Source organism: Osmerus eperlanus, unplaced genomic scaffold (assembly GCF_963692335.1).
Source record: "Osmerus eperlanus unplaced genomic scaffold, fOsmEpe2.1 SCAFFOLD_53, whole genome shotgun sequence".
Lineage (NCBI taxonomy): Eukaryota > Metazoa > Chordata > Actinopteri > Osmeriformes > Osmeridae > Osmerus > Osmerus eperlanus.
Window position 1 is genome coordinate 62,037 of NW_026911394.1, and position 23,794 is coordinate 85,830.

Here is a 23,794-nt window from a genome sequence, read left to right on the forward strand (position 1 = left end):
AATTCAACATGAGTCAGCAAACTCACACACACACACTAAACTAGGAGTCAACACACACACATTAAACTAGGAGTCAACACACACACACACACACTAAACTAGGAGTCAACACACACACATTAAACTAGGAGTCAACACACACACACTAAACTAGGAGTCAATACACACACATTAAACTAGGAGTCAACACACACACACACACACACTAAACTATGATCAACACACACACATTAAACTCTTCTATGAGTCGACACACAACAGTTAAACCTTTGTTCAGCATATTAGGAAGACAACAGCTGGACGAGGTCAGCTTTGAGAGACTGGTGGAATATCCCTCTCACACACACACACCTCATATTAGCTGTGATATAGCTCAACACTTCCTCATTGAACTTTCCCAGACAAATATCAGTCGGCACATATTGTGTACACACTCATCCTCACCCATATGTACACACATGTAAATACATTCTGCCTCAACTGTACTCCAGACATGTGCTCAGATAAATGAAGTTTGCCTTGATTGTACTACTACTACCACACACACACATACTGTTGTTCTGTGACCTTTAAACTCTTGCCAGATTCCTCCACAATCCCTCCTTTTAAGCTGGGGAGTGGCTCTGTGTGGAATACAGTCAGGGCAAACTTTATTTACCTGTGTGTGTGTGTGATCAGGTGACCATGTTGCCTTGATTGTGTCTTGTGTGAGTTGCCTTGATAACATTATTTGCTTTTTTCATCCTTTATCTGGGTGTGTGAGCAAATGACTGCATTCCTTTGCCTGTGTGTTGTCCATAAGTGCATTCCTATGCCTGTGTGTGTGTGTGTACTTTACACACATGCACCTTAATGTGATTGGAGTGTGTGTGTCAGCCAACCTGCTTGTGTGTGTGTTTGTGTGTGCAAGTGCATTACTGTGTTTGTGCAAGTGCAGTAGTTTGTGTGTGTATTTGGGACAGCCAATCCACCAAAGCTTTTATTCCAGTTCAGACAGATTCACTACTAGGTCTTTGCAGAGAGGTCAGTGTGTGTGTGTGTCTGTCTGCCACATGTTGGAAATCATGCCAGTGGAGAGACTGACACACACACACACACACAGTCTGAGGCGATGATAACAAGGCCCAGATCAAAACCATAAATAAGGAAACTGTCGCAAAACGAGGAGCTGTTCATCACCATGGTGATGACGTGAGTTTGGCTCACCTCCCGTTTCCAACTCCGGCTGCGCCGCTGCTAAGACTCGTGACGGTCGTTCATCATCTCTGTTCTACTGTAGACAACTATTCGTTATTGGCTGTTCGTCGGTAACGGTAGAATGAATCTGTTAAAGCATATTAATAATCAGAGGGGTAGGTTTTGATAATCAGAGGGGTAGGTTTTGATATCCCTTTTTGAAGTTTAAACTAAGTGAAATAACTCCAGCCAACAAGCGCTTAGAACCTGAACTCCGACACCTGGATGAGAGCAAGCGCTTAGAACCTGAACTCCGACACCTGGATGAGAGCAAGCGCTTAGAACCTGAACCCCGACACCTGGATGTGGGCAAGCGCAGAACGGTCTGGAAGAACTGTTTGACAATTAGGAACAAACGTTAGATCATCGATGCAAAACTAGCCGATTTGTTTATTGCGCATGGAAATGGAACTACGATTTGCATGGCACGGCAGACAGTAGATATATGTACGTGTTGTGTTGTACTCTGGTAGTAGCACACTGTTCTTAACCCTTGTGTTATCTTCGGGTCATTCTGACCCATCAGTCATTGTGACCCACCGTTGTATTGCGACAACTTTACCGCATACAAAAACAAAGTGAAGCATTTTCTTTTAACCGTTGGGCTGTCTCAGACCCCCCACATTGCAAAGGTTAAAATATTTTTTTTTAAATTTGTTTTTGTATTGGGTAAAATTGGGTAAAGACAACAATGGTTCGTTATGAACCTTTGGGTCATGTGACCCGAAGGCAGCACATTGGTTAAGTCACAAGGGTGCATTTCTGCGGTCAGCGTCCACAAGAAACAGCGCGTCACTGAAACTCACCTTGGTTTCCTTGTCGCTATATTTAGCGCTCGTCTCGACCATCATACTAAATGTATTCGCTCTGACAGAAATGAGACCAGAACTGGAATCGTGACGCGTGTGTGTGTGAGAAAGTTTCCTAACCTGCAAAACATACAACTATCCTATCAGGGCGCGTCACACAAACATACAACTATCCTATCAGGGCGCGTCACACAAACATACAACTATCCTATCAGGGCGCATCACGCGCACTCTGTCAGTCGCTCCAGGTTTTTCCAGAGCACGTCTATCATTAGAAATAGTCAATTGATCGATCTATCTAAAAAATGCCGGGATATTATACGATTATACTATCATAAGAAAATGTCTTGGGCTCAGGCCAGGTGTGTGATGACACATGTATGTTCATGGAACCCAATCCTGCTGTGCTTCCTCTTTATACACTCCACGGTTCCTGTTTCTGCTCTAAAACTGAGTGTGTGTGAGACACAGTAGAGACAAGCAGTAGGACAGACAGGCAGTAGGAGAGACAGACAGTAGGAGAGACAGACAGTAGGAGAGACAGGCAGTAGGAGAGACAGGCAGTAGGAGAGACAGGCAGTAAGAGAGACAGGCAGTAGGAGAGACAGGCTGTAAGAGAGACAGGCAGTAGGAGAGACAGGCAGTAAGAGAGACAGGCAGTAAGAGAGACAGGCAGTAAGAGAGACAGGCAGTAGGAGAGACAGGCAGTAAGAGAGACAGGCAGTAGGAGAGACAGGCTGTAAGAGAGACAGGCAGTAGGAGAGACAGGCTGTAAGAGAGACAGGCAGTAAGAGAGACAGGCAGTAGGAGAGACAGACAGTAAGAGAGACAGGCAGTAGGAGAGACAGGCAGTAAGAGAGACAGGCAGTAGGAGAGACAGGCTGTAAGAGAGACAGGCAGTAGGAGAGACAGGCAGTAAGAGAAACAGGCAGTAAGAGAGACAGGCAGTAGGAGAGACAGACAGTAAGAGAGACAGGCAGTAGGAGAGACAGGCAATAAGAGAGACAGGCAGTAAGAGAGACAGGCAGTAAGAGAGACAGGCAGTAGGAGAGACAGGCTGTAAGAGAGACAGGCAGTAGGAGAGACAGGCTGTAAGAGAGACAGGCAGTAAGAGAGACAGGCAGTAGGAGAGACAGGCTGTAAGAGAGACAGGCAGTAAGAGGTCAAACAGGAAGTAGAAAACGAATGACCCAACTAACAGGAAGTCACTGTTCTGTTATTACCTTGAGGTCAGCCGCCCCTCTCGCCAGTCAGAACACACAGAGCAATCTGTGTTTACAATGCATCATGTACACACACATAAACAAACACACACATGAACATACAGACACACACTCTACAGTGTTCTGGGTTGAGTGAGGGGGCGGAATGGAGGGAACCTAATTACAACACTGGTTTGTGTAAAAGTGTGAGTGTGTGACGTGACTAGACTGACTGTATGACGTCTGTAGACCCTGACCCCTCACCCGCTCTCCCAGCACCCAGCCCCCCGCCCCCAGCCACGGCACCCCAGAAAGGGTGCTTGTTGTGGGGGTGAGCCCTCCAGACCCCCTTCTCTGGAGGTCTCTTCCAGACCCCCTTCTCTGTAGGTCTCTTCCAGACCCACTCTTCTAAACTTCATTTTACCGTACAGCACTGAGTGTGTGTGAGTGACGCACACCTCTTACACACACACGCCATACGCCACACACACTTACTCCCCACACACACACTTACACAACTCTTTCTTCCCCTTTCTCTCTCTCTCCTCTCGTCCCGTATCTGTGTGTGATGGTGCAGTCACAGCACAGGGATGGAGACACACCAACCACAGAGAGAAGGTTTAATCAGGCTTCCATCCAGAGTAAGACAACATTCACAACACAACTTGTTTAGAACAAGTCTGAAAATGTTGCTGAAGTGTGTACGTGGGTATGTGTGTGTGTGTGTGTCTTGCTTCCAAAACACATATTGTCGTAAAAAACTGAACTTGTCTTTCCTCAGCCCACTAATGACTTACAAACTTAACAGTTATAGTGAGTGAGTGTGTGTGTGAGTGTGTGTGTGTGAGTGTGCGCACATGCGTAACATCAATACTAACATACTAACATATGAACACACTAACACGCCTGTGTGTCTCTGTCCAGTCTGCTTAGCGTGTTCCCTGCATGTAGCGTGTTCCTTGCTAGCGTGTAGCGTATTCCTGGCTAGCGTGTAGCATGTTCCAGGCTAGCGTGTAGCGTGTTTCTGGCTAGCGTGTAGCGTATTCCTGGCTAGCGTGTAGCGTGTTCCTGGCTAGCGTGTAGCGTATTCCTGGCTAGCGTGTAGCGTATTCCTGGCTAGCGTGTAGCATGTTCCTGGCTAGCGTGTAGCATGTTCCTGGCTAGCGTGTAGCTTGTTACTGGCTAGCGTGGTGCTCACAGTATCATCAGCAGGTCGTCGTCGTGGGAACAGAGGGGCGGGGGTGTGATCATGGTGAGGGCGGGGCGGGGGGTTTTGGGGGGCGTGGGAGAAGGGAGGGGGGCGACGGTGGCCCTCACCCTGGAGGAGACGCCCCCCTGGGGGGCACGGCCAGACTGCTGGGGAGGGGAGAGAGGGGAGAGGGGAGGGGAGAGAGGGGGAAGAGAGTTGGAGAGGAGGAGGGAGAGATACAGGAAGAGAGCAGTAGAAGTGTATTTGCATGTTATTCAGTCTTATCTCTGGTGACTCACTATACCTGTCTCACTGACACAAACTCACATGCACACTCAAACACATATACACTCAAACATATACACACTCAAACATATACAAACCCATAGGAATGCATACACAAACACACACACACAACACACTGATGCATTAAACACTGTTTTCATAAGAGTTTTATGGTAAATACTACCACCTAGTGGACAGTTTAGGAAGCACATACATATCCTGAAGTGAAAATTGAATGTGTTGATGTTTGTAAACTCTACCTGTCCAAACTGTGTGTGTGAGTGAGAGTGTGTACCTGTCGGGGCTGTCTGGTGTGTGAGTGAGAGTGTGTACCTGTCGGGGCTGTCTGGTGTGTGAGTGAGAGTGTGTACCTGTCGGGGCTGTCTGGTGTGTGAGTGAGAGTGTGTACCTGTCGGGGCTGTCTGGTGTGTGAGTGAGAGTGTGTACCTGTCGGGGCTGTCTGGTGTGTGAGTGAGAGTGTGTACCTGTCGGGGCTGTCTGGTGTGTGAGTGAGAGTGTGTACCTGTCGGGGCTGTCTGGTGTGTGAGTGAGAGTGTGTACCTGTCGGGGCTGTCTGGTGTGTGAGTGAGAGTGTGTACCTGTCGGGGCTGTCTGGTGTGTGAGTGAGAGTGTGTACCTGTCGGGGCTGTCTGGTGTGTGAGTGAGAGTGTGTACCTGTCGGGGCTGTCTGGTGTGTGAGTGAGAGTGTGTACCTGTCGGGGCTGTCTGGTGTGTGAGTGAGAGTGTGTACCTGTCGGGGCTGTCTGGTGTGTGAGTGAGAGTGTGTACCTGTCGGGGCTGTCTGGTGTGTGAGTGAGAGTGTGTACCTGTCGGGGCTGTCTGGTGTGTGAGTGAGAGTGTGTACCTGTCGGGGCTGTCTGGTGTGTGAGTGAGAGTGTGTACCTGTCGGGGCTGTCTGGTGTGTGAGTGAGAGTGTGTACCTGTCGGGGCTGTCTGGTGTGTGAGTGAGAGTGTGTACCTGTCGGGGCTGTCTGGTGTGTGAGTGAGAGTGTGTACCTGTCGGGGCTGTCTGGTGTGTGAGTGAGAGTGTGTACCTGTCGGGGCTGTCTGGTGTGTGAGTGAGAGTGTGTACCTGTCGGGGCTGTCTGGTGTGTGAGTGAGAGTGTGTACCTGTCGGGGCTGTCTGGTGTGTGAGTGAGAGTGTGTACCTGTCGGGGCTGTCTGGTGTGTGAGTGAGAGTGTGTACCTGTCGGGGCTGTCTGGTGTGTGAGTGAGAGTGTGTACCTGTCGGGGCTGTCTGGTGTGTGAGTGAGAGTGTGTACCTGTCGGGGCTGTCTGGTGTGTGAGTGAGAGTGTGTACCTGTCGGGGCTGTCTGGTGTGTGAGTGAGAGTGTGTACCTGTCGGGGCTGTCTGGTGTGTGAGTGAGAGTGTGTACCTGTCGGGGCTGTCTGGTGTGTGAGTGAGAGTGTGTACCTGTCGGGGCTGTCTGGTGTGTGAGTGAGAGTGTGTACCTGTCGGGGCTGTCTGGTGTGTGAGTGAGAGTGTGTACCTGTCGGGGCTGTCTGGTGTGTGAGTGAGAGTGTGTACCTGTCGGGGCTGTCTGGTGTGTGAGTGAGAGTGTGTACCTGTCGGGGCTGTCTGGTGTGTGAGTGAGAGTGTGTACCTGTCGGGGCTGTCTGGTGTGTGAGTGAGAGTGTGTACCTGTCGGGGCTGTCTGGTGTGTGAGTGAGAGTGTGTACCTGTCGGGGCTGTCTGGTGTGTGAGTGAGAGTGTGTACCTGTCGGGGCTGTCTGGTGTGTGAGTGAGAGTGTGTACCTGTCGGGGCTGTCTGGTGTGTGAGTGAGAGTGTGTACCTGTCGGGGCTGTCTGGTGTGTGAGTGAGAGTGTGTACCTGTCGGGGCTGTCTGGTGTGTGAGTGAGAGTGTGTACCTGTCGGGGCTGTCTGGTGTGTGAGTGAGAGTGTGTACCTGTCGGGGCTGTCTGGTGTGTGAGTGAGAGTGTGTACCTGTCGGGGCTGTCTGGTGTGTGAGTGAGAGTGTGTACCTGTCGGGGCTGTCTGGTGTGTGAGTGAGAGTGTGTACCTGTCGGGGCTGTCTGGTGTGTGAGTGAGAGTGTGTACCTGTCGGGGCTGTCTGGTGTGTGAGTGAGAGTGTGTACCTGTCGGGGCTGTCTGGTGTGTGAGTGAGAGTGTGTACCTGTCGGGGCTGTCTGGTGTGTGAGTGAGAGTGTGTACCTGTCGGGGCTGTCTGGTGTGTGAGTGAGAGTGTGTACCTGTCGGGGCTGTCTGGTGTGTGAGTGAGAGTGTGTACCTGTCGGGGCTGTCTGGTGTGTGAGTGAGAGTGTGTACCTGTCGGGGCTGTCTGGTGTGTGAGTGAGAGTGTGTACCTGTCGGGGCTGTCTGGTGTGTGAGTGAGAGTGTGTACCTGTCGGGGCTGTCTGGTGTGTGAGTGAGAGTGTGTACCTGTCGGGGCTGTCTGGTGTGTGAGTGAGAGTGTGTACCTGTCGGGGCTGTCTGGTGTGTGAGTGAGAGTGTGTACCTGTCGGGGCTGTCTGGTGTGTGAGTGAGAGTGTGTACCTGTCGGGGCTGTCTGGTGTGTGAGTGAGAGTGTGTACCTGTCGGGGCTGTCTGGTGTGTGAGTGAGAGTGTGTACCTGTCGGGGCTGTCTGGTGTGTGAGTGAGAGTGTGTACCTGTCGGGGCTGTCTGGTGTGTGAGTGAGAGTGTGTACCTGTCGGGGCTGTCTGGTGTGTGAGTGAGAGTGTGTACCTGTCGGGGCTGTCTGGTGTGTGAGTGAGAGTGTGTACCTGTCGGGGCTGTCTGGTGTGTGAGTGAGAGTGTGTACCTGTCGGGGCTGTCTGGTGTGTGAGTGAGAGTGTGTACCTGTCGGGGCTGTCTGGTGTGTGAGGTAGCGAGGGTCTCTGTAGGTCGAGGCTTGTGCCTGAAATCATCACCATCATCACAAACACCACCACCATCATCACCATCATCACAAACACCATCATCATCATCATCATAATCACCATCACCTATAAAGGTAGGCAGAGCATATAATCCTGGCCCAGAGGTGCAGTTGAACACCCCCCCACCCCCCCCAGCCCTCCACACCTGTAGGGGTGTGCAGGGCTCCTGGTGCTGGTCTTCAGGTGAAGGTACAGGTTGCTGGTCAGACTGAGCGGGTTGAAAGCAGCTTCCTCCTCCAGCTGCTTCAGACTGGCCTGCAACACACACCACTGCTACGTAGCGCGTGTGTGTGTGTGTGTGGGGGTGTGTGTGTAGCAGGGTCAGTCCTACCTGTATGGTTGCCATGGCGTGAGTGGGCGGGGCCTGACTGCAGACAGGCATGTTGCATGGCAACAGCGTTTCCCTGCAGACCACGGGCCTGAGGAGGAGGGAGAGGGAGGGGGAGGCCTGCAGCACGTAGAAGGAGCATATTCTTCCTCCCCCTGCTCCTGCCCCTGAAGGAGGCTTCACTGAGCCCTGAGGAGGCTCTGAACGCATCAGAAGGAACCAGTCACGGGTCTGGGACACACACACATACACACACACACATAAGACCATCTGTATTTTCAAAGTTACAACATACTTAACCAATGCTTTATGGGGGTTATGGTTTATGAAAGGAAGGAATAAAAAAAATGACTGACCCTCTCTCTCTCTATGCAACCCCCCCCCCAGACTGACCCCCCCCCCCCAGACTGACCCCCCCCCCCCCAGACTGACCCCCCCCCCCAGACTGACCCCCCCCCCCAGACTGACCCTGAGGGCGTGGCAGAGCCCCTGGAACAGGTGCAGATTGTCCTCCATGTGGTCCCAGTCCAGCTGCCAGCAGCAGGTAGGCTTTAGGACCAGGGGGAGACCGTACAGCAGAGACTCACACACTCCCTCCGCACGCAGCACCCTGACACACACACACACACACCATACAAACATATACACGCATATACACACATGTACAACACACATACAAAACGGTGAGGTCATGAAAGAATTACATCACCTGCCTGACTTCACTATGGAAATCACATGCAAACTACCAGAGCTCTATTACTGCTGTCTGAAACTGGTGTGATGGAGAGAGTGGGGGAGGGGGAGAGAGACAGAGAGAGAGACACAGAGACAGAGAGAGGGAGAGAGAGGGAGACAGAGAGACACAGAGAGACACAGAGAGAGAGAGAGAGAGAGAGAGAGGGAGAGAGACAGAGAGGGACAGACGGAGAGAGAGGGAGAGAGAGGGGAGAGAGAGGAGAGGGAGAGAGATCATTCAGTTGGGACAAAGATTACTTTGATGTGAGTGTTCCACCCTGAACATTCCACATCCTCCACTGTTAGAATGGGCCCATTCATAACACACACACACACAGCCTTACTTGATGGCCCTGAGTCTCTGAGGCGCAGGGCTGTGATTGGCCGGGGACTTGGTGGGAGGCAGGAAGTCCTGAATGCTCTCGGTCTTGACCCCGAGGTCAAGGGTCAGAGGGAGGAGGGCGGGGCTTAGCAGGCGCTCCTGCATGTCACACTTCACACACACTGGAGGGGGGGGGGGGGGGAGAGAGGAGGGGAGGGTGAGAGGTAAGGGGGGGAGAGAGAGGAGGGGAGGGAGGGAGAGGGTGAGTAGGTACGAGAGATGGAGGAGGGGGGGAGGAGAAAGAGAAAAGGGGGGAGGGAGGAGAGGCAGGCAGAGAGAGAGACAGGTAGAGAGACAGGTAGAGAGAGAGACAGGTAGAGACAGGTAGAGAGAGAGACAGGTAGAGAGAGAGACAGGTAGAGAGAGAGACAGGTAGAGAGAGAGAGACAGGCCTCACCAGGTGTGGGTGTGTGGGCGTGTTCGGAGCGTTGCCCCCGGAGACAGGCAGGGCGGCAGCAGCAGGTGCAGGTGTTCCCGCTCGCCGCCCTGCTCCTGGAGCCACGCCTTCAACACCGTCTCCACGGCAACCACGCTGTTGTCCACGGGCTGCAGGTCGATCTCAGTACTCAACACCAGGCTGTCTAGAAACACAACACATAGATATGACTAGAATATCTTGGAATGAGCTTAGAAACGTAAAAACATAGATACGGAACAGATACACATGTCTGACAGCAGTTCTGGTTCTAGTTATCTAGATATGTAGAGCACAGATTGACAGGTTGGAGGACCAATGAGACTGGTCCACTCGTTAATGAATGTGTGCACTTCTGCTCATCCACCACTAGGTGGGGGTAGAGTGCAACAGTTCCAGCGAGTGTCTTGACTATGTATGCAGGAAGACAGCTACAGACCAAGAACATGAAACATTCCTCCCGTCTGGGGCGGTGAAAACACAGAGAAAGCTCACAAGTCCAACAATGTCCGATTAATAGAAATATATCTTGGAATCATATAAGGAATTATCTTCAGACTTTCAGATAAAAACTTGTCATTGTAATAATTACCGTTTTAAAACCCGGGAAATTAAACTACAAGTCCCAGATAAACGCCCAGTGACTAGTCGATGAGTGGCCTCCATGATTGTAGTTCTTTTGGCGCATTAAACTGGTGTGTGTGTGTGATGGTGACAAGTTTCACAATGGTTGAATAGTTTAATCCAAGTCTTGATCAAAAGAGTTCCAATGCCAGTCACACACACACACACACACACACACACACAGTAACAGAGTGGCCAGTGATGGACGGGTCTCAGAGGACAAGCCTGTAAGGAGTGTTCTAGAGTGTCCGGGTGATTCTAGAACACTCCCGTCCATCTTCTCTGGGCTTCAATAGTTAATGAGCAATCAGTCCACAACTAACGACCTGGGATGGAGGGATGGAGAGAGAGGAGGGTCGTCATGGGGATGGAGGGATGGAGAGAGAGGAGAGGAGGGTCGTCATGGGGATGGAGGGATGGAGAGAGAGGAGAGGAGGGTCGTCATGGGGATGGAGGGATGAGAGGGATCCATCGATTACCCTCAAGATGACGGAAACACGGAAGGAGAGAAAGAGAGGGGCGAAGCCACATACAGACAGAATGTAGAAGGAGAAATAGAGGAGAGAGGGAAGGAGAGAGAGAGGGAGAGAAAGTGGGAGAGGGAAGAGGAAAGTAGAGAGAGGAAGAGTGGGGGAAGGAGGAGGAAAGTAGAGAGAGAGGGAGGAAGAGAAAGAGAGAGTGGGGGAGGGACTGGAAATCGATGAGACCATAATGATCGTCCAGGGAGTTCCAGGAGAGTAGAGTCAGCACTCTGAGAAAAAGGAGGGATGAAGACCGTAGGGGAGGGGGAGGGTGGATCAGACGGGACAGTAGAAGATGAGAAATCACCGACAGGAGAGCTTGTTCTCCAATAATCAGCCCACAACCTGGTGGAGCTCACTACAGCACTATACGTGAGACCGATGACTGTGTGTGTGTGTGTCTTAGGTGTGTGTGTGAATGAGTATGTATCCTCGATGTGTGTGTTCTGTGCGTGTCCTGTGTGAGTGTGACCAGGGCAAAAGTACTTCTACTCACTCAAGTAGAAGTACAGATACTCATGTTTAAAAAGACTCTGGTAAAAAGTACTGACTACACTTTTTCACTCAAGTTAAAGTAAAGAAGTGTGGGCTCTGACATGTACTTAAGTAAAAAGGAACGCAGGAATCCTTTTTGACACAGTTTCGAACATCTCCCTCATATATGGCCAAGGATGATCAAAAATGTCTTTAGTTTTTTTCACACACACAGTGAAAGGAGAGGAGCCTAAAACAGAGTAGATGAAAGCAGAGAAGAGTACAGTAGAGTACAGTAGAGTCCTCATCAAGTACTCATCAATAATGCAAAATATTTTGAAGCCTTTTTCCAGACTTTTTGTTCACACACACAGTGAAAGGAGAGGAAAGAGGAAAACAGAGAAGGCTAAACAGAGTAAAGCAGAGCAGAGTACAGTAGAGCAGAGTACAGTAGAGCAGAGTACAGTAGAGTATAGTAGAGTATGACAGAGTCCTTATCAGGTACTCATCAATAATGCAAACTGTTTTTGTTACTTTTTTTTAAATAATTTTTTTTAACCTGTAGATTTTTTTTCTTTCTTCACAATGTTTTCAAACCTATAGAAACCTCTTTTGAAAATGTATTTTCCAACCTATAGAAACCCTTTTGCAAGTGTGTGTGTGTGTGTGCTGTATGCCATCAAGTGTGTCTGTCTGTGTGTTCCTGTCTGCAGGTGAGAAAAAAATGCTTGTGTGTCAATGAGTGTGTGTGTATATATGTGTGTGTGTGTATGTGTGTGTGTGTATGAGTGTGTGTGTGTGTATGAGTGTGTGTGTATGAGTGTGTGTGTATGAGTGTGTGTGTGTGTATGAGTGTGTGTGTATGAGTGTGTGTGTATGAGTGTGTGTGTGTGTATGAGTGTGTGTGTATGAGTGTGTGTGTATGAGTGTGTGTGTGTGTGTTTCAGCAGGACAGGTCAGGGTGTGGTTTCCTCCACAGCATCAGTCTAAACCTGCTGAGCTTGATGGAAAACTGTCTGAAGGAGAGAGGGAGGGGGAGGAGGGAGGAGGCAGATCGGTGGGGGGGGGGGGGGTGAGGGGTGAGGGTTAGTTAGGATAGTGGAGAGAAAAAATAGAGATTTAATTAGTCAGATTTAAATGAAAATAATATTAAGAGTTTACATTTTTCTTAGATGCTCTCTCTCTCCCTCTCCCCCCCTCTCTCTCTCTCCCCCTCTCTCTCTCTCTCTCTCCCTCTCTCTCTATCTCTCTTTCTCTCTCTCTCTCTCTCTCTCTCTCTCCCCCCCACTCTTCTCTTTTCATCCACATATCATCCGTCATTTGTGAAAGCTACTTATCTCTAGCAGGGAGAGAGGGGGAAGAGGGGGAGAGAGGGAGAGAGAGGGGGAAGGGAGAGAGAGAGTGGGGGAGAAGAGCAGGAGCTCTTCAGCTTGAAGAGGAAGAGAAGGAGATAGAGGTAAAGAGATGGAGGGAGAGAGAAGAGAGAGGAATTAAGATGGAATGAAAGGAGATATTTAGATGAGTGGAGTGTGTGTGTGTGTGTGTGTACAGGAAGTATTTTCCTATAATAGAAGCTCAAGGAGCTTATAGAGGAAGATATTATGTACAAACACTCTTTATGACTGACACCTCTCTCACAATGTAGACACTGGAAATGTAGAAGGCTCATGTTTGTAAGGTGTGTGTGTGACGGGTAGTTGTGTGTGTGTGACCTTCTGTCAAGAAGGGAGTGACACAAAAATCTTTAGATTAGGATTGAACCCCCCCCCCCTCTATTTCTCTTTTTTCTCTAATTCTCTCTCTCAGGTTTGTGTATTGAGCCATTTCTCTGTCGTGTCTCTGTTACTCTGGTCTCTCCAGAAGCTGTCCAGTGTCTCTCCTGTAACTCTGGTCTCTCCAGAAGCTGTCCTGTGTCTCTCCTGTTACTCTGGTCTCTCCAGAAGCTGTCCAGTGTCTCTCCTGTAACTCTGGTCTCTCCAGAAGCTGTCCTGTGTCTCTCCTGTTACTCTGGTCTCTCCAGAAGCTGTCCAGTGTCTCTCCTGTTACTCTGGTCTCTCCAGAAGCTGTCCAGTGTCTCTCCTGTTACTCTGGTCTCTCCAGAAGCTGTCCAGTGTCTCTCCTGTTACTCTGGTCTCTCCAGAAGCTGTCCAGTGTCACTCCTGTAACTCTGGTCTCTCCAGAAGCTGTCCAGTGTCTCTCCTGTTACTCTGGTCTCTCCAGAAGCTGTCCAGTGTCTCTCCTGTAACTCTGGTCTCTCCAGAAGCTGTCCTGTGTCTCTCCTGTAACTCTGGTCTCTCCAGAAGCTGTCCTGTGTCTCTCCTGTAACTCTGGTCTCTCCAGAAGCTGTCCTGTGTCTCTCCTGTAACTCTGGTCTCTCCAGAAGCTGTCCAGTGTCTCTCCTGTAACTCTGGTCTCTCCAGAAGCTGTTCTGTGTCTCTCCTGTAACTCTGGTCTCTCCAGAAGCTGTCCTGTGTCTCTCCTGTAACTCTGGTCTCTCCAAAAGCTGTCCAGTGTCTCTCCTGTTACTCTGGTCTCTCCAGAAGCTGTCCAGTGTCTGTCCTGTTCCTCCCAGAGAAAGGCGTGTAGTTCTGGCTTGTCTCTGCTCCAGACTTCTTTCAACAGATTAGTTTCAACTTCTTATCTCCCAAATGGAGAGCTTATCTTCAAAAAAACTACAATTCCGATGTCATGATAAGAGAATCATATTTATAGGAGGGTAGATAACAGCCAGTTGACAAATTTGTCGTCATGGCGAGAGATAACACAGACGCCCGGATTTGATTTATTTTATATGCCAGTGTGTGTGTATGTGATCTGTGTGTGTTCTCAGTGTGTGTGTGATCTGTGTGTGTGTGATCTGTGTGTGTTCTTAGTGTGTATGTGTGTATGTGAGATCTGTGTGTGTTCTGAGTGTGTATGTGTGTGTGTGGGATGAGGAAACTAAAGGGAGCCTAAGGGTCTGGGTCTTATTTGACCCCTGACCTCTATCTATCAGACACACACACACACACACACACACAACGCCTAACTCTACTCAGTATTGTTTTACTGGGATTGAGGTTAACTTTACTAACTCACTGTCAGACATCAACATTGAAGCAGAAGAGAGAGGCGGGGGGCAGAGAGAGGGGGGAGGAGAGGAGAGAGAGCGAGAGAAGGGAGACAGAGCGAGAAAGAAAGCAGGAAAAGAGAGGGTGGAGGAGATAGGAGAGAGGGTGAGGAGAGGAGAGAGAGGGTGGAGGAGATAGGAGAGAGGGTGAGAGGAGAGTAGAGAGAGGGTGGAGGAGATAGGAGAGAGGGTGAGAGGAGGGGAGAGAGAGGGTGGAGGAGATAGGAGAGAGGGTGAGAGGAGAGTAGAGGAGAGAAAGGGTGGAGGAGATAGGAGAGAAAGGGTGGAGGAGATAGGAGAGAAAGGGTGGAGGAGATAGGAGAGAGGGTGAGAGGAGATAGGAGAGAAAGGGTGGAGGAGATAGGAGAGAAAGGGTGGAGGAGATAGGAGAGAAAGGGTGGAGGAGATAGGAGAGAGGGTGAGAGGAGATAGGAGAGAGGGTGAGAGGAGATAGGAGAGAAAGGGTGGAGGAGATAGGAGAGAAAGGGTGGAGGAGATAGGAGAGAGGGTGGAGGAGAGTAGAGGAGAGAAAGGGTGGAGGAGATAGGAGAGAGGGTGGAGGAGAGTAGAGGAGAGAAAGGGTGGAGGAGATAGGAGAGAGGGTGAGAGGAGATAGGAGGAAGATAGAGAAAGAGAGACTGAATGGAATCAGAGTTTCAGGTGTTCTATAGAACCCTTGAAGACACATTTATTACTGGCCTCTCTGACACCCTGTGTGTGTGTGTGTGTGTGTATAAGATAATTCAATGTAAAAGTGTGTCTTATCTTCTAGTAATAACTTAGCCCATGTTTGGAAACACACACACTCACATGCACACACACACACACATGCCCACCCTAATTAAGTAGGCAGAGTTGGCAACAGGATAGCAGAACCACCCAAGCAGCCAAAGACCACAATTCACTTAATTGTACAAATGGCAGCAGTGTGTGTGTGTGCGTGTTTGTGTGAGAGTTTTATTGTGTGTGTGTTTGATGGATTGAACAGTGAGTGTGTGTGAGTGATTGAGTGAGCGTGTGTGTGTGTGAGAGAAATAAAGCGTGATTGAGTGAATGTGTGTGTGTGTGCGAGCGTGTGACAGCGTGTGTGTGTCCCTTTCCACCAACCAGTGAAATATTGACGTCCTGCTTTTAATATCCCCCTTGTTGCCCCCGGCGATGCCCACCAGGCAGCCCGTCTCCTTGGCAACCCCACTCAGGACTGAGAGGACCAGGACAGGCTCTGACGGCAGAGCACACACACACACACACACCACCTGTTGCGTGTGTAGATGGCAGTTACAGAGAAATACAAGAACAAGCTAAACTCTCCCTCCCTCTCTCTCTCCCCCTCTCTCTCTCCCCCTTCTCTCCCCCCTCTACTTGAGCTTTAGTGAAAACAGGATACTAAACTGGGCGTGAACTAGGCCATGGCACATCCTCTTACCATCAGCAGCACACACACAAACACACACACACACCAGAGGAAAGTAGAAATGTGGACTAACCCTCTCTGCTTTTTAGTAAAAGACAAAGAACGGACACACACTCGTACACACACACACACTCGTACACACACACACACACTCGTACACACACACACACACTCGTACACACACACACACACTCGTACACACACACAGCTGTCCCAGCAGTCAGTGTCTCCAGGCGGGATGTTGAGGACAGAGGATCTGTTCAGGCCGCTTGCATAACTGTTCTCAACAACAGATACTGCAGAAGGCTGTCTCTTATTATCTGTGTGTGTGTGTATCGCATTATATATACTGTATATGGTGTTTTTTTCTGTTTTGAAAATGTGCCCAGAACATCTTGCAATAGCTACATTATACTGATAAACGGCTGTATGACAGGCGATGTGCGAGTGTGTGTGTGTGCTTGTGTGTGAGACTGTGCTTGTGTGTGCTTTGGTGTGTGTGTGTGGGGTTAGGAGACTAGGAGCAGAAGCTCTCTCTGTCTCATGACCCTCAATAGAGACATGAGAACAGAGGAGGTGAGAGAGAGAGAGAGAGAGAGAGAGAGGGAGGGGGGGAGAGGGGTGGGGAGGGAGAGAGAGAGGGAGGGGGGGAGAGGGTGAGGGAGAGAGAGAGAGAGAGAGAGAGAGAGAGAGAGAGAGAGAGAGAGAGAGAGAGAGAGAGAGAGAGAGAGAGAGAGAGAGAGAGAGAGAGAGAGAGAGAGAGAGAGAGAGAGAGAGAGAGAGAGAGAGGGAGGGGGGGAGAGACTGAATTTTGCTCCAGTTTCACTTTTGGAACGGAAAAGAGGCACCCCACCCAGTTCAACTACTCCCAAACACACACACACACACACACACCCTTGGTTAAGCTAAATAAGAATCTTGAGGCAGAGTCAGACACTGACATGAACATAGAATACACTCCCATTCTGATGTTCTGATTCCAGAACCCTCTCCCCTCCACCACTTTAACACCGATTAACATTCCAGAACCTTCCCAACACTCCAGACCTCCAGCCTGCATGTTCATATAAAACACACCAGCCACAAACCACCCAATCGCAAGCCTCTGTATGGGAGAAGTGAAATATTTAATATCAGAAAAACCTTCATCTGTAAAATCCGCACACAGGCCAACACCAGCATGCTTATAGAGTACAGTTACACCTGAATACACAGGGTGGTTCCACCGGAGCACATGAAGGTTGTTTGGGTTCTATGGTTCCACAGGAGAACATGTGAGGGTTCCAAGGTTTTCTCTTAAGTTTATGAATATCTGGCGGCCATGACAACCACCCAGAACTGAGTGCAATCAAAAGTGATGGATGAGAAGGAGGGAGAGTGTGTGTGTGTGTATATGAGAGTGTGTGTGTATATGAGTGTGGGTGTATCTTCCTACCCTCTGTCTCCTCAGGTGAAGGCGTCTCATTGGTCCACTCGGCGGCGTCCCGTCCCACAGCCCTTAGCTCCACCAATAGGATGCGCCGCAAGGACACAAGGTCCGCCCCCTGTAGCCCCGCCTCCAGCTGCCTCACCACGCCCCGCCCCGGCCGGCTCGTCACCACGGTAACCTGGCCACGGCACCAATGACGGGAGATTCGGGTGATGAGTCACAGGACCTCGGTGTGTGTGTGTGCGTGTGTTACCTGAGTCATCTTTTCAAGGGCACTAGGGGGTTTCAGTAGGCACAGGTGCTAGCACACACGCACACACACACACAACAGAGTTGAAACAACCAACTCATACCTGAGTTGGCACGCTATTAAACTGTGATTCAGTAGTGAAGGTCACACACACACACACACAGTCTCCCTGCCTGGTTCACAATAGTTCTGTCCAGGCCTCAGAGAATCACATTACTGAGATGGGAAGATCACCAGTCAGATGCTGCTAATGTACACACACACACACAACACACACAGCAGCACACACACACACACACACACACACTTATCTCTGTTTCCTGTGTGCTGGTACATTAGCTGTTATAATGGACGTCTGTTCAGATATACTGTAACACACACACACACACACACACAGAGGTGGGGTCTGTGTCTGGGTTATGTAATGGTTCATATCAGCTGCTGTCGAAAACCTGGTTATCTCCAGACCTACCCAGTCACACGCACACACACACACAGCAACACACACACAGCCAGACCCCCACAACACGAGGGTCTTTCAGATCGACAGAGGGATGTTTCTAAAACAGGGCCTTCCTAAATAAGGCCCTCTCTGGAAGACATTATTCATACCAGTAGACAGCAGACTGTCTGTCTCTCTCTCACTGTCTGTCTATGTCTCTCTCTCTCATTGTCTGTCTATGTCTCTCTCTCTCTGTCTCCCTCTCTCTCACTATCTGTCTCTCTCTCTCTCTCTCTCACTCTCTCTCTCTCTCTCACTTTCTTTCTCCCCACCCCCCCAGCTCATTACAACCACAGTGTGGTTCTCCCATCTACAGAGGAGTGGTTCTGGTGTGGTTCTGGTGTGGTTCTAGTGTGTTTCTGGTGTGGTTCTAGTGCGGTTCTAGTGTGGTTCTGGTGTGGTTCTCACCTCTACAGAGGAGTGGTAGCTGCTGTGGTTCTAATGTGGTTCTAGTGTGGTTCTGGTGTGGTTCTGGTGTGGTTCTGGTGTGGTTCTGGTGTGGTTCTCACCTCTACAGAGGAGTGGTAGCTGCTGTGGTTCTGCTGTGGTTCTAATGTGGTTCTAGTGTGGTTCTGGTGTGGTTCTCACCTCTACAGAGGAGTGGTAGCTGCTGTGGTTCCCGGCGTGGCGTGTGTATTGTCTGTACTGTTGCAGGCTGTCGAGCACGGCCCGGACCAGCAGCTCATCTCGGGGCCGCGACACACTGCCCTCCCCTGGGAGAGACCTCAACTCCTCCACGCATGACCGCAGGCGAGCCAGGCTACCCCTCACCTGCTGGGGGTAGAATGAGGTACACTCTTTGTTCTGTTTTACTCCCCTCCACTCCCCATCCCGCCCTCACCACAAAGGGCAGTAGACACTTTTGGGAGTCAGGTGGCTGAGCGGTTAGGGAATCGGGCTAGTAATCTGAAGGTTGCCAGTTCGATTCCCGACCGTGCCAAATGACGTTGTGTCCTTGGGCAAGGCACTTCACCCTACTTGCCTCGGGGGGAATGTCCCTGTACTTACTGTAAGTCGCTCTGGATAAGAGCGTCTGCTAAATGTAAATGTTTACTCCCCTCACCACGAAGGGCAGTAGACACTCCAGCTGGCAGGTGAGGGCGTAGATGCAGAGCAGGGGCAGTCTGCAGGGTCCGTCCACACTGCTGGCCAGGGTCAGCACGTTGTCCAGGGCGTCGCACAGCGTTCCTCCTGTCTCAGACCACCAGGGCGGCGCCACCTCCACCACCAGCACCCGCGGCGGTTGCCGTGAGAACGAGGCCGGACGGCACGCTGGGGAGGGTCCGGATCTGCTCCTCCTCGCGTCCATGGTGACGGAGACGGCAACACGATAGAGACGGGCTGAGGAGAGAAGGAGGAGGATGAGGAGAGAAGGAGGAGGAGAGAAGGAGGAGGATGAGGAGAGAAGGAGGAGGATGAGGAGAGAAGGAGGAGGATGAGGAGAGAAGGAGGAGGAGAGAAGGAGGAGAATGAGGCTGTAAAGATGTCTGTTTCCAGGCTCCTGATCATCCTGAAGCCCCCTGGATAAATCCACAGGGACAGGAAGAAGACAAACAAGTAATTTAATATCCAAAAAAAGGAGAGGGAGAGAGGAAAAGAGATAAAGAGAGTGAGAAGGGTAGAGAGAGGCTGAGGGAGAGGTAGAGAGAGGTAAAGAGATAGAGAGAGAGAGGGGAGGCAAGATGGTGAAAACAACACTTCATCTCCATTAGTTAAACAGCATGTTAATGAGGTCCCCATGGCAATGTACATAGCATGACAGTACATGATAGTAGATAACAAGAGCAGGAGGAGATGGAGGGGTGAGAAAAGAGAGGAGGAAAAGGGGGGAAGTGGAGGGGGAGGTGGAGGAGAAGGGGGAGGAGGAGGTGGAGGAGAAGGGGGAGGAGGTGGAGGAGGAAGAGGGGGAGGAGGAGAAGGGGGAGGAGGTGGAGGAGGAAGAGGGGGAGGAGGAGGAGGGGAGGAGGAGGAGGGGAGGAGGAAGAGGGGGAGGGGTGGTGACTGAGCTGTCTGTCTACAACACCAGGATTCTAGGGTTCCATGTTCTATTGATTCTGTTCTGTTCTACGGAAATTCCAACCAGTCTGTTCTATTCAACTAAGATCCTATTACTATCTCTATTTTTGTTGTAATTATTACCAACAGTGAAGAACTGATACTGTCTGACCAGCTAATTATGTCATGTAAGAGACACGCAATAATGGATAATATCACAGAGAGTGCATGAACACAGCAGCATGTAGTTAGCCATAACAGATGTATAATTAGCATGGCTATCAAAGAGCAGTGAAAGAGACCATTCTGTCATAAAGGGTGGTATGTTTGAAGGGGCCTGTGTGTGTGTGTGTGTGTGTGTGTGTGTGTGTGTGTGTGTGTGTGTGTGTGTGTGTGTGTGTGTGTGTGAAAGGGCCAGTGTGTGTGTGTGTGTGTGTGTGTGTGAAAGGGCCAGTGTGTGTGTGTGTGTGTGTGTGTGTGTGTGTGTGTGTGTGAAAGGGCCAGTGTGTGTGTGTGTGTGTGTACAGTGAGCAACAGTCCCTCTAGGAAAAGCCATATGTTCAAACAGCCCGTGTCAATCCCAGCTATCCTGTAATCAAGACAAGGGGACTCCTAATAAGGTCAAGATGATGAACAAACCTTGTCTGGTCTTCATGAATACAACCCCTACCTGTTGCCCTTGACTCACTCCCTACCTGAGACAACAAACCACCCGAGTGATACACACTGACACACACCTCCAGTTTGAGCAAGGGGCATGGTTGCTTAGTCATGAGCTTGCGTCGTCGCAACACACAACTGATTAGTCTGACAAAGAGAACTTTCTGATCGGTCCAGCCTGCAGGCGATGACATCATAGAAGACAATATCAGATGATGAAGAAAAGGTTTCCCCTAAATGCCTTGTTCACTCAGTCCAGCTACCAAGACGCATCTAAGAAACACACTAACTTAACTCTGACAGGTAGGGGAGAGGACAAGGGGAGATGGAACATGGGCCGTATCAGAATACAGAAAGAGAAGGAGTGGGAGAGAGAGAGAGAGAGAGAGAGAGAGAGAGAGAGAGAGAGAGAGAGAGAGAGAATGGGAATGGAGAGAGAGAGAGGGAGGGAATGGGATAGAGAGAGTGGGAGAGAGAGAAAGAGGAGGGAGTGGGAGAGAGAAATAAAGAGATAGAGGGAGTGGGAGTGAAAAAGAGAGAAAGAAAGAATTTGCCATTTTGGAAGTCAGAATGTTCTAGTTCTTCTGGAATCGTCTCCATTCATGACGGAACGCTGCAAGGCCATGTTCCAGAACCCTCTCCCCTCCAGCCTGCTGTTGAACATGACTGACTGACAATGAACACTTTGTCTCTCTCTCTCTCCCGCTATATTTTCTTCTTCGTGTGTCTCCCTCCCTCTCATCTTTTCACTGCCCCCTCCCTTTTACCCCATCTCTCTTTCATCTCTCGTTTTCTAACTTATAAGTTTGCCCCTCTGTGTGTTTTTACCCTGTCACTATCAGAGTAGTACTTTACTATCACATAAAGTACTAAGCGTTAAATTAATTCTCCTCTGTCACTTTACTGCATACAGCCCTACTGCACTCTTTTACTTTATATTGTACAGTATTGTCCGTATTTCGTTGTAATTTTTTTTACATTCTTACATTTTTATATTGTATATTTAAGGACAGCTACCTGCCCACCATAGTAAATTCCTAGTTTGTGTACACTTAACTTGCGGCTCTGCGCGGCAAAAGTGAGGTCACAGCGACCGACACGCCCCATTGCGTCTATGGGGCCCGTGCACAGGGTATCCGCCTGTCCGCGCACACCAGGTGCACTCACCCCACATTTTCAAAGGACGATCGGAACCCATTAAAGAACTTCGAGGAGACCACGGAGCAGACGTGAGTTTTCAATGCACTGCCCTGAACAGTTTGGGAGAAGGTGGGTTTGCTGGGAGGAGAAACCGACAGAGTATACAAGCTCCAAACGGTTTCTGTCACGATTCTGCGTCAGCTCATGTCCGTGCAACCGAGCCGTCAGTGTTGTTGGCGGCTAGCTACCTAGCTAATGACTCTTAACATTTCATTTGTTATTTCAGCTGGTTAATTTGGAAGAATTATTATAGATAGATGTAAGTTACATTTTATATCATGTACCAGCCCTATAGCTGGCTACACAGTTCAAATGATGTGAATATTAACAAGCTAGCCAGGACAGGTTCAGTCAACTCGCTAGCTAGCTAACTAGCTAGTTCATACGTTAGTAGCTAGCTAGCTACTAGCCAGTAAGCGAGCGTGCTAGATTTATACATTTCTCGAAAATCTTCACCACTCACCTATTTACTTTATCTTCTACGTTCAATATTCAGGTTTTCATAAAATGTTCTGTACAGGATAAAATGGTATTCCAAAATAAATAGCCTTAAAGCTAGAAATTCAACTGTCACTCACTGTCTGTATTGCTTGATTGAACTGAGGGACTTGCGGGGGTGCGCGAGGGCGCCAGAGCAGCACGCGCGAGATACACATCTGTTGATAATCCCTTTCAGCGCCAACTCAACTGTTCAACGTAGTTATCTCTCGTTTTGAACTACAGAGAAAAATATTATTTTCTTCCATTTCTTTTCTATTCCAAGTCTCAAAGTTTCTTAAAGTCTCTCAAAGTTTCTCTCTTCTCTCTCCCTCCATCTATTCTTCCCCTGAAATGAATAGAAAGTAAATCTGGGGGCATGTGAAGGAACCAATGAATGACATTATGTAAAAATCAGTATTTGATTTCAGGGGCGAACAATTCAATTGTACACCACCCTAGCTCAGTCACAGTTCTGTCTGCCATGAACACACACAGACACACACTCACTCTCTCACACACACACACGCACACACACACTCAATGTGAAGGGGATTGGAGATGCGTGAAATAAAGAGTGAGCTGTTCATTTCCTTTGCGAGTTAGTTGGGAGAGGCAGCAGTGAAGCTGCTCTTGGGTAAGAGGCTTACCCAACGCTGGCTTATGAAATGAGATGACAAACACACACAAACACACACGTAAACAAACACACCCAGACCCCCCCCCCCACCTCTGTGTGCATGCTCAAACACACACACACACACACACACACACTGATTCACGTGTCACTTTTGCAGAGCATCAGTGAACGACAAGAAATGTGAAACATGCACATCTGTTCTTAGGAGATAAGAAGAGGTGTGAGAGAGAGAGAGAGAGCAACCTTCTGTCACAAATCCAGTCAGATTCTACGAATTTGGTCCAGCGGATGTCCTGATTTGTAAGGTTTGGGGTGTGTGAGCTGTGTGTGTGTGAGCTGTGTGTGTGTGAGCTGTGTGTGTGTGAGCTGTGTGTGTGTGAGCTGTGTGTGAGCTGTGTGTGTGTGAGCTGTGTGTGTGTGAGCTGTGTGTGTGTGAGCTGTGTGTGAGCTGTGTGTGTGTGAGCTGTGTGTGAGCTGTGTGTGTGAGCTGTGTGTGTGTGAGCTGTGTGTGTGTGAGCTGTCACTTTGTGTGGATTAAGGTTAGTGAGACTGCACCCTGACAACCTTGATGTACAAGTCTCTAGTGCTAACTGTCTTACTCTCTCTCCCTCTTCTCCCTCTCCCTCTACCCCTTCCCCCTCTCCCCCTATCTCCCTCTCCCCTATCTCTGTCTCCCCCTCTCTCCTCTCCCTCTACCCCTTCCCCCTCTCCCCCTATCTCCCTATCTCTGTCTCCCCCTCTCTCTCCCCCCTCCTCTCTTTCCCAGGGAGATATAAGCTGCATTTCATCTCAGACACTAAGTGCCTATGCATGAGATTATAGAGGGCCTTATTTTTAGCTGTGTGTGTGTATGTACATCCAGGGTGGAGTGGCCTGGCTGGGGTGGTTTGGGAAACGAGAGACAGACGAGCTTGTAGAAGGATTTACATTTGCACACACACATTTCAGATCTACATCCACCTGCCCCATAACAAGGTGATCTGACAGGCCCAGGCAG

At 49.7% G+C, this 23,794-nt stretch overlaps 2 protein-coding genes across 2 annotated transcripts in view; both read right to left on the reverse strand.

The window, feature by feature from the left end:
- Nucleotides 1–23,794, reverse strand: part of cnpy3 (canopy FGF signaling regulator 3) — a 103,523-nt gene that overhangs the window by 6,544 nt on the left and 73,185 nt on the right. The gene's annotated exons all lie outside the window — the stretch shown is intronic.
- Nucleotides 3,951–22,279, reverse strand: m1ap (meiosis 1 associated protein). Its single transcript, XM_062455460.1, has 11 exons — nucleotides 22,144–22,279; nucleotides 18,889–19,166; nucleotides 18,414–18,599; nucleotides 17,080–17,251; nucleotides 9,528–9,668; nucleotides 9,050–9,224; nucleotides 8,439–8,580; nucleotides 7,974–8,201; nucleotides 7,788–7,897; nucleotides 7,563–7,620; nucleotides 3,951–4,603 (listed from the first exon to the last, which is right to left on the reverse strand). Exons 2-11 carry the CDS (start codon nucleotides 19,132–19,134, stop codon nucleotides 4,442–4,444), a joined length of 1,620 nt encoding a protein of 539 aa, XP_062311444.1. The 5' UTR covers nucleotides 19,135–19,166; nucleotides 22,144–22,279; the 3' UTR covers nucleotides 3,951–4,441.